The sequence below is a fragment of the Hemitrygon akajei genome, chromosome 2 (genome assembly GCF_048418815.1).
Source record: "Hemitrygon akajei chromosome 2, sHemAka1.3, whole genome shotgun sequence".
Classification (NCBI taxonomy): domain Eukaryota; kingdom Metazoa; phylum Chordata; class Chondrichthyes; order Myliobatiformes; family Dasyatidae; genus Hemitrygon; species Hemitrygon akajei.
This window is the reverse complement of record NC_133125.1, coordinates 151,587,796-151,598,406: the sequence shown is the minus strand read 5'-3', so window position 1 is coordinate 151,598,406 and position 10,611 is coordinate 151,587,796. Positions and strand designations below refer to the sequence as shown.

Genomic DNA, 10,611 nt, shown 5'->3' with positions numbered 1-10,611 from the left:
CTGTCAGCTGTACATGAGGGGCATAAGAGTGAATGCACACATTTATTTTCTGTAGGGTGGAGGAGGGTGTCAAGAACAAGAAGACAGGTTTAAGTTAAGGGGGGAAACTTAAAAGAAGCTAAGGAGAATCTTTATGCACAAGACAGTTGCCAGTATATGGAATGAGCTGCCAGAGGAAACAGTTGTGGACAGGTATTTAAAAAAACAGTGATGGGAAAGCTTGAGGGGGGATATGGGCCAATAAAATCAGTGCAAAGAGGGAGTGGGAGTTCATTGCATCACTGAGTGTGTGAGGGAGGTTGGAGGTCTGATTATTAACAAATAGGATGTGCAGAGAGCGAGGATCATTACATGAAAGCTAGAGGATAGAGGTTTAAAGTGAGAAGAGAAAGTTTTGAATGGGGTCATGAGAAGTGTTTCTGCCAAAGGGTGGTGGGGATATGGAATGAGCTGCCAGAGGATGTGGTAAAGGCAGGTACAAGTACAATGTTTAAATGACGCATTTTAGACATTTACAGTTACTGTACTTGGACAGGAAAGGTTTATAGCACAGTTACTTGGATAGGAAAGGAAAGGTTTATAGGGGAAATGGGATAAAGGCAGTAAACGGGACAAGCTCACATTAGACAAGTTGGACTTCTATCTGCTGCATTAATTCTGCGACAGCGTGGAACTTGGACAAGCAGAAAGCGTTACAGGCGAGGGTTCAGAGCCCATCTCAAGGTACAGTCTCCAGCGTCTAGTGTGTTTCATACTCATTTATTGAATGCAAGGATTGAGGTTATTTGGTACATATATCATTATCAGAACAATTACACATCTGAGATGGCAAAAATGACTATAGGTAACCCAGCCAATTGTACGCATGATTCTAATACAGCCCCCTGCTGTAGGGCAATAAGACCAGTACTCCCCAATTACAGATCAAAGGACTGCAAATTTGAATTAAATAGATATCAATAATAATGCCAGCAGTGAGGAGTTTAACCTTTTGGGGCAGCACAGCCCAGTTTTACAGGGCAGGTTGGGGTCAAATCTCCATGTGCTTTTCAGTTTTCTCTTGGACAGTGCAGGGCAGATGATCAGTACCCTACCGCCCATACTTGTGACTAAATGGATCCCCCCCCCCCCCCCCCTGCTTTCCCTCTATCCCACCCCTTGCCTCCTTCAAACTTCAGGCAGGAGTTTCCATCAGAAATCACATCCATTGATTGAGCCTGGAAGACAGCTTCGTTATTAACCTGCTGGTGAAACAGCAGCTCAAGCTGATCCCACCAGTCCAACACACCAAATACCCACCCTAATCACATCTCACCAAATTCTCCTTAACACCCATCTACCTTGATTTGTGAAACCCACCACCCTTCCTCTACATCTATTCTAATCTCACAAATACCGACAATGTCATATTTTCATCTACCTTGATCAACAAGATTCCCATCAGCCTGAGGAATTGCCTACTATATCCAGCCTCCCAATAGCCCTCACTCCTATCCTGACCCATACATTTCCCACATAACTGTACAGAGGGCAAGGGAAGGTCATAGCCAGGAGCCCTTTTCAGGTCTGATCTAGGGACGACCTATGGCTGTAGATCTCTCCGAGCATCGGGGTCAGTGGCAAACCCTCCCATTCATGATGAGATGCCCGTGCTGACACCAGGCTCAGAGGAACTAGTTCCTCAAGATGAAAGCCCCTTCCGATCTAATCCTCCCCAGAACCATCGGTTCACGCGATTCAGAAGGAGCCTTCAACATCAAGGAAAGCTGGAACCTCTGAAATGAAACACCATGTGCATAAAGCACCACGTGCAATCTTCCCTGCTCTGGTGACACAATCCATTTGGCCAGGCACGAAAGGATTGGGTGTTGAAGGGTTTTGGTTGGCAGTGGGCTTGGGTCGGGAGCCAAGTTCCCTTCTTGCAGTTTGCTTGGTCGCCACCAGGTGCCACCCTGGTGTCAGTACTGCAGAAATAACACAAAATTCACCAGAGAAATAAATGGCGTTGGGTTTGCAAAGCCCAATCTGCATCTTACTTCAGCAGATGGAAGATTTTGGGATGGGTTGGGGGTAGGGTTTGCTTGCAATCATAGTGCTGGCCAAGGGGTAGAGAACGCAGCCACCTTTCTTCTGAGCAAAGGAACAAGTCCAATACTAACATAACTGAACCACACACACTGTCAGACCAGCTCCACCAACAGAATGGACAGGGGCGAGTTCTTCCACGAGCAACCCCCTGCCCCACCCAGAACCTAAGCTGGCCCAACGCTGGAGCCCAAGCTCCTGCCCAAAAAGAAAATCAGCAATGTAAGACAAGTAATCAACCACAGTACAAACAAAAGGCTGGAGAACTTGGTCCACTACAGAGTCAGCCGCACATCATTGTAAAGCCAGAATTGTTACCAAGAGGCAGTGACACACCATTGACTGAGAAAGGTCCTAGTGTTCAGGTTATTAACTCACCCAGGTGTACACATGTGCATACACAGACACACAGAAGCAAAAAGAGGCATGCGCAATCTACAAACGATCTGGTATGCAGGCACTCGGTCACACGTGTGCCGCACTGAAACAGATGTGAACCTGCAGATGCAGATATACACACAGTCATTGAAATGCACGAATATAAAAACACACACACACACAGACACACAGTTATCCCTGTACATACTATATATGAAAAGCATAAAAAGTTGTATGTATGCGCACGCACACACACAATGGATTTGGAAAGATCTGAATTGCAGCAAAGCATGGTTCCTCGCCACCAATCCCACTCCAACACTTACACATTAATACACATCCTTCGTATAAAAAGAACTCTTAAGTACATTCAATGCCTGAGCGTTAAAAAAATCCTCGGGACAGATGGGCCTCGAGGTTCTGTAGCCCTCTGGCCTGGATGGTCGCTGTAGATTATACCTCCTCTTGCCCAACACTCACTCCCTGTCCACTCACTACAACCCCACCACCACCACCCTCATACACAGACCAGGGAAGGAGAGGAGGAGGAGAGGCCCTACTCGTACTCAGCGATGAGCACCATCATGAAGACGCCGACCAGCAAGGCCGCAACCTCCAGCAGCGACTGGGCCGGCCGGGAGTCCTCCAGAAGCTCCGGGATGACGGAGACGGTGGCGATGTAGATGAAGCCGCCGGCGGTGAAGGGCAGGATCCAGAGGGTGGCGGCTTCACCAATGCCCTCAGCCAGCAGCGAGCAGGCTGTGCCTGCCAGTGCACCCAAAGCAGTCACCAACTGCAGAGCCATAGCCTGTAACACAGAGAGAATGAGGTAGAGTCAGCGCTCTCTCCCTAACAAGCCTGGACACTTCTTTTTCCCTCTCCTCACTGTCTTAAGTTAGTAAGTTATGTACGATTTATTTTAAAAGTGACAAACTGCAGCACGCTATTGTGCAGAGGGACTTGGGAGGGCTAGGTTGCAGGTACAACAGGCTGCCAAGGAGACAAATGGAATATTGGCCTTCAATGAGTACCACATCATAAAAACAGGCCCTTCAGCCCACCTAGTCTGTCTCAACCTGTTCTTCTGCCTAGTCGCATCTACCTGTACTGGGATGACAGCCTTCCATTCCTCTCCCACCCACATCCCTATCCAATCTTCTCTTAAATGGTGACATTGGCAGCACAGTAGGGTAGTGGTTAGCCCCATCACTCTACAGTGCCAGCTGCAAGACTGGGGTTCGATTCCTGTCACAGTGTGTAAGGAGTTTGTATGTGGGCTTCCTCCGGGTGCTGCAGCTTCCCCCCACATCCCAAGAAGCTATGATTATGGTCAGTGAGTTGAGGGCATGCTACATTGGTGCCGGAAGGGTGATTACCCTTGCAGACTGCTCAGCCATCACCACATCTCACTGAATGTACATACAACAAGAAAGTTAATCTCTTCAATCTCAATTGAACCACTTCCCCGGCAGCTCATTCCACACTCACACCACCCTCTGAGTGAAGAAGAGCCCCTTCAAAATTGCCGTAAATGTTTCACCTTGCACCCTCGTTCTCGTCTCAGTCCAGCTGAGGGGAAAAGCCTGCATACATTCACCCCATCCATACCCCGGAATTTTGTATACATCAATAAGAACTCCCCTCATTCCACTGGGAATAAAGTCCCTTTCTCTGTGAATCAAGCTTTTGATACATTTCCTGCTTTCACTGCGAGAGTGATTGAAACTAAGAACGGGGAAGCAAAACTGTAGCCGTACTGGGCAACTGGAAGTCTGCATGCAAGTCTTGACTCCTTACTTGAGAAATACTGGCTTTGGAAGCTGGGCAGAGGAGGTTGGTTTCAGGGATTTGGGGTGGGGGGGGGGAATTAATCCATGGGATTATGTTGTCTGGGATGATACCCAATGGAATTCCCAAAGATTAGGGATTAGGATGCTGCCTGGATTGCAAGGCATACCTTATGAGAATAGGTTGAGTGAACTCGGCCTTTTCTTCTTGGAGCGACTGAGGATCAGAGGTGACCTGATTGAGGTGTATAAGATGATGAGTGGCATTGATTGCGTGGATAGCCAGGGGCTCCCCCCCCCCCCGCCCAGGGTTGAAATGGCTAACACGAGGGGGCATAGTTTTAAGGTGCTTGGAAGTAGGTACAAGGGGAATGTCAGAGGTAAGTTTTTCCACACACAGAGTGGAATGCACTGCTAAAAGCAGATACAATAAGGTCTTTTAAGAAACTCTTAGATAGGTACATGGAGCTTAGAAAAATAGAGCACTATGCAGTAGGAAAATTCAAGGCAGTTTCTAGAGTAGGTTACGTGGTCAGCACAACATTGTGGGCTGAAGGGCCTGTAATGTGCTGTAGATTTCTATGTTTCTATAGCAATTATGCATGCAATTATGAAAGGGATAGATAAGACAGAGGCAGGAAAGTTGTTTGTACTGGTGTGAGAGACAAGAACTAGGGGACAGACAGATTGTAGATATGAGGGGGTAAATTGAGAGCGGAGGTGGGGGAACTGCTTTTCCCAGAGAGTAGTAAATCGCTCTCCACCCAGGAAAGTAGTAGAGGCTACCTTATTAATTATATCGAAGATACAGTTAAGAAAGGTTTTTCCACTGTAGGGGAATTAACAGTGATGGGGAAAAGGCAGGTGGAGCTGGTCCACAGCAAGATCAGTCATGATCTTATTGAATAGCGGAACAGGGCCAGATAACAACTCCTGCTCCCACTTCCCATTTTACTGTTATTTATATTCTGTGTGCAGTCAGTAGCTATGTCAAGACAAGTTCACAGTGTTTATATCAAGTCTTGTCAAGTCTATTGCCACATACCCATGTTCTTATAGCAGCTTCACAGGCACATCGGAGATAAGAAAGTCACAAATTAAACAATGATTCTAAAGAATAGAAATAGAACAAAAAATAAAGCAGAGTCCGTTGTAGTGCAAAATGAGCAAAGCAGTCACGGACACAAGAAAATCCAAAGCAACACACACACACAAAATGCTGGAGGAACTCAGCAGGCCAGGCAGCATCTACGGAAAAGAGTAAACAGTCAATGTTTCAAGCTGAGCCCCAAAGAAGGGTCTCAGCCTGAGATGTCAACTGCGTACTCTTTTCCATAGATGCTGCCTGGCCAGCCGAGTTCCTCCAGCATTTTGTGCAACATGGTATTGCTGAGGGTAGCAATTAGTGTTGTGCTGGTTGGTTCAGCAACCTGTTGGGGTGGGGCTTTAGGCTCCTGGACCTCCTGCCTGATGGTAGCTGGGAAAAGGGGGCATGGCAAGCTGCCTGTGATGTTGTAGCATTGTCCCTGTACCTCACTGTGCTTGTCCACACAACAATAAACAACTTGATGCCTACCTCACCCTCACTCAGCTGGAGTCCAGACTCTCAGCTAGATCTGGGGTTGGCAGAATCAAAGGCAAGTTTTTGAGTGGCCTGGGAAACTGGCAGAGCAGAGAGTAAAATAAGCAAGACCTACAAGTATTTCCTGACAGGGGAAACAAATGGAAAAGAGGCAAGACTTGTAAAACTGTAGATGCTGGAGATCTGAATGCAGGAACAAAAAAAATGAAAGTGAATTGATTGTAACTTCTTTAAAAATTAGGAAATATAAGCCATCGGTTTACAATGAGGGTTAAGGAGCTTTAACCTGAGGGGCAAGTTTTGTTGTACGGATTCGCTCATACTGGAAAGTGGAGGTGATGCAATTACTACATTTAAGGGGCATTTCGATACCACTCTAATGCGGGCAAATGGGCAAAATGATTGGATGGACGTGTTGGACCCTTTCTGTGCCATACGGCTTTATGGCTAATTACAAGAAAAAAAATACCAAAACCGCAGATGCTGGAAATATAAAATAAACAAACAGGAAATGCTGGAATCAGCCAGCCTCTGAAACAATTAACGGTTCAGCTCCAAGTTCCCTGGTCAGCTTCAGAGTCAGCAGAGTATTTTCTAAACAGTAAACGACTGGAAGTCCAAGAGACCTAGAGGCTCACGGATGTAATTAAAAAGCAAGCACAGGAAATGAAGGGGTATGTGGGAATGAAGCTGTGCAGATGGGAGCTAGACTGCAGACACACAAGATTCTGTGTAAACCTCACCTGGAACACCGTGAGCAGTTATGATCACATTAGGCTTCGGGGGGCAAACACAATGTGGTTAAGTCAGGTGGAGAGATGAGGGAAAACACAGAACAGCACAGGAACAGGCCCTTCAGCCCACCATGGCTGTACCGACCATGGTGCTAATTTATTATACTATGCCTGATCTTAGCCAAAAGGCCCAGAAGCGATAACGCAATCGTATCCTGCCAGCAGCTGCCGCCTATCCCTCCATGGGCCTGAATCTGAAACGTCACTAGTGTTTATGCTTCCACCGCCTCCCCTGGCAGTGCATTCTACATCGTGTGGAAAAAAACACGCTTCACAAATCTCCTTTACACTTTCCCCCCTCTCACCTCGAAGGCACGCCATCTAGTATTTGAGATTTCCACCCTGGGAGGAATCTTATAAACCTCTGTCAGGTCTCCTCTGCCACTTCAGAGGAAACAGCCCTCGGCACGTAGAGCACACAAAACTCCAGACGTGGCCAAAGCGGCCGAGATAGGGAGAGGCAGACCAAGACAGGGTGGCAAAAGGATGTCTGAAAGCCGGTGCCCTGAATGCACTCTCCCGTAGACAGACAGAAGATGAGAGGACCGAGCCTTGCCCCGACCCCAACCCACTGACCTTGTGCTTGCTGCAGCCAGACTGCACCAGGATGGCGAAATCGCCCACCTCGTGGGGCACCTCGTGCAGCAGGATAGTGATGGTGGTGACCACCCCGACCCCGGGACCGGCCAGGAAGGAGGCACCAATGGCCAGCCCGTCCGTGAAGTTGTGCGTGAAGTCTGCCGCCAAGTTCAGGTAGCCCGACACCTTGATGTCTGGAGGAGGGAGGAGGGAGAGAGGGAGTTCGGTCAGTCAGGGGAGGAAGTGGTGAAGAGACGGTCTGTGTGTGTGCGGTAAGCGGGAGAAGGTAACGGGAGGGGAAGAGGGGGAGAGTGGTCAGTGTTGCATGTGAGTGAGGAGGAAGATACAGGGAAGGGCAGGGCGAGAGGGGATGGTAGAGCGAGATGCGGAGGGGACGCGGCAGGGCGAGAGTCGGGGGGACCGGCGGGGCGAGAGGCGGAGGGGACGCGGCGGGGCGAGAGGCGGAGGGGACGCGGCGGGGCGAGAGGCGGGGGACGCAGCGGGGCGAGAGGCGGGGGGATGCGGTGGGGCGAGAGGAGGGGGGGGATGCGGCGGGGCGAGAGGCGGGGGGGACGTGGCGGGGCGAGAGGCGGGGGGCCGCGGCGGGGCGAGAGGCGGGGGGGACGCGGCGGGGCGAGAGGCGGAGGGGACGGAAGGAGGAGTGCTCCCTCTCCCACCCTATACTCACCGCTGCTCGGAGCCTTGGGTTCAGCCTTGGCAGCTGGTTTCTCGGGCTTCCTTTGCCGAACACCACCTTTCGGCTCCCCGCGCTTGTGGTCCTCCACCCGCTCCTCCTCCTCCTCCGAGCTCTCCTTTCTCTTGGCAGGGGCTGCGGATGTGAGGCAGGTCAGTCCTGGGCTTGGCACTCTCTCCCAACCAGCAAAATCACAATCACGCCTTCTCAATGTGAACAACCGGACAAAGAGTCCGAAAGGCTCTGCCTACACTGAACCATCACACACTCCCAGGGTCAGACCCAGAGTGAAGCTCCCTCTACACTGAACCATCACACACCCCCAGGGTCAGACCCGGAGTGAAGCTCCCTCTACACTGAACCATCACACACCCCCAGGGTCAGACCCGGAGTGAAGCTCCCTCTACACTGAACCATCACACACCCCCAGGGTCAGACCCGGAGTGAAGCTCCCTCTACACTGAACCATCACACACTCCCAGGGTCAGACCCGGAGTGAAGCTCCCTCCACACTGAATCATCACACACCCCCAGGGTCAGACCCGGAGTGAAGCTCACTCTACACTGAACCATCACACACTCCCAGGGTCAGACCCGGAGTGAAGCTCACTCTACACTGAACCATCACACACCCCCAGGGTCAGACCCGGAGTGAAGCTCCCTCCACACTGAACCATCACACACCCCCAGGGTCAGACCCGGAGTGAAGCTCCCTCTACACTGAATCATCACATACTCCCAGGGTCAGACCCAGAGTGAAGCTCCCTCTACACTGAATCATCACACACTCCCAGGGTCAGACCGAGAGTGAAGCTCCCTCTACACTGAATCATCACACACTCCCAGGGTCAGACCCGGTGTGAAGCTCCCTCCACACTGAATCATCACACACTCCCAGGGTCAGACCCGGAGTGAAGCTCCCTCCACACTGAATCTCACACACTCCCAGGGTCAGACCCGGAGTGAAGCTCCCTCCACACTGAATCATCACACACTCCCAGGGTCAGACCCGGAGTGAAGCTCCCTCTACACTGAACCATCACACACTCCCAGGGTCAGACCCGGAGTGAAGCTCCTTCCACACTGAACCATCACACACTCCCAGGGTCAGACCCGGAGTGAAGCTCCCTCTACACTGAACCATCACACACCCCCAGGGTCAGACGGGGAGTGTAGCTCCCTCTACACTGAACCATCACACACTCCCAGGGTCAGACCCGGAGTGAAGCTCCCTCCACACTGAACCATCACACACTCCCAGGGTCAGACCCGGAGTGAAGCTCCCTCTACACTGAATCATCACACACCCCCAGGGTCAGACCCAGAGTGAAGCTCCCTCTACACTGAATCATCACACACTCCCAGGGTCAGACACAGAGTGAAGCTCCCTCTACACTGAACCATCACACACTCCCAGGGTCAGACCCGGAGTGAAGCTCACTCTACACTGAACCATCACACACCCCCAGGGTCAGACCCGGAGTGAAGCTCCCTCCACATTGAACCATCACACACCCCCAGGAACAGACCCGGAGTGAAGCTACCTCCACACTGAACCATCACACACTCCCAGGGTCAGACCCGGAGTGAAGCTCCCTCCACACTGAATCATCACACACTCCCAGGGTCAGACCCGGAGTGAAGCTCCCTCTACACTGAACCATCACACACTCCCAGGGTCAGACCCAGGGTGAAGCTCCTTCCACACTGAACCATCACACACTCCCAGGGTCAGACCCGGAGTGAAGCTCCCTCTACACTGAACCATCACACACTCCCAGGGTCAGACCCGGAGTGAAGCTCCCTCCACACTGAACCATCACACACTCCCAGGGTCAGACCCGGAGTGAAGCTCCCTCTACACTGAACCATCACACACTCCCAGGGTCAGACCCGGAGTGAAGCTCCCTCTACACTGAACCATCACACACTCCCAGGGTCAGACCCGGAGTGAAGGTCCCTCTACACTGAACCATCACACACTCCCAGGGTCAGACCCGGAGTGAAGCTCCCTCTACACTGAATCATCACACACCCCCAGGGTCAGACCCGGAGTGAAGGTCCCTCTACACTGAATCATCACACACTCCCAGGGTCAGACCCAGAGTGAAGCTCCCTCTACACTGAATCATCACACACCCCCAGGGTCAGACCCAGAGTGAAGCTCCCTCTACACTGAATCATCACACACTCCCAGGGTCAGACCCAGAGTGAAGCTCCCTCTACACTGAATCATCACACACTCCCAGGGTCAGACCGAGAGTGAAGCTCCCTCTACACTGAATCATCACACACTCCCAGGGTCAGACCCGGTGTGAAGCTCCCTCCACACTGAATCATCACACACTCCCAGGGTCAGACCCGGAGTGAAGCTCCCTCCACACTGAATCTCACACACTCCCAGGGTCAGACCCAGAGTGAAGCTCCTTCCACACTGAACCATCACACACTCCCAGGGTCAGACCCGGAGTGAAGCTCCCTCTACACTGAACCATCACACACCCCCAGGGTCAGACGGGGAGTGTAGCTCCCTCTACACTGAACCATCACACACTCCCAGGGTCAGACCCGGAGTGAAGCTCCCTCCACACTGAACCATCACACACTCCCAGGGTCAGACCCGGAGTGAAGCTCCCTCTACACTGAATCATCACACACCCCCAGGGTCAGACCCAGAGTGAAGCTCCCTCTATACTGAATCATCACACACTC

At 51.3% G+C, this 10,611-nt stretch overlaps 1 protein-coding gene across 2 annotated transcripts in view; it reads right to left on the bottom strand.

Moving 5' to 3' along the window:
* Nucleotides 1–743: 743 nt before the first annotated feature.
* The window catches only part of LOC140716900 (zinc transporter Slc39a7-like), a 30,517-nt gene continuing 20,649 nt past the window's right edge, over nt 744–10,611 (bottom strand). For both annotated transcript variants that reach the window (XM_073029993.1, XM_073029984.1), the window contains exons 6-8: nt 7,894–8,034; nt 7,203–7,399; nt 744–3,271 (exon numbers count right to left, since the gene is read on the bottom strand). In XM_073029993.1, coding sequence (XP_072886094.1) covers nt 3,020–3,271; nt 7,203–7,399; nt 7,894–8,034 — 590 coding nt within the window. In that variant the 3' untranslated portion in view covers nt 744–3,019. The remainder of the gene's footprint in view (nt 3,272–7,202; nt 7,400–7,893; nt 8,035–10,611) is intronic.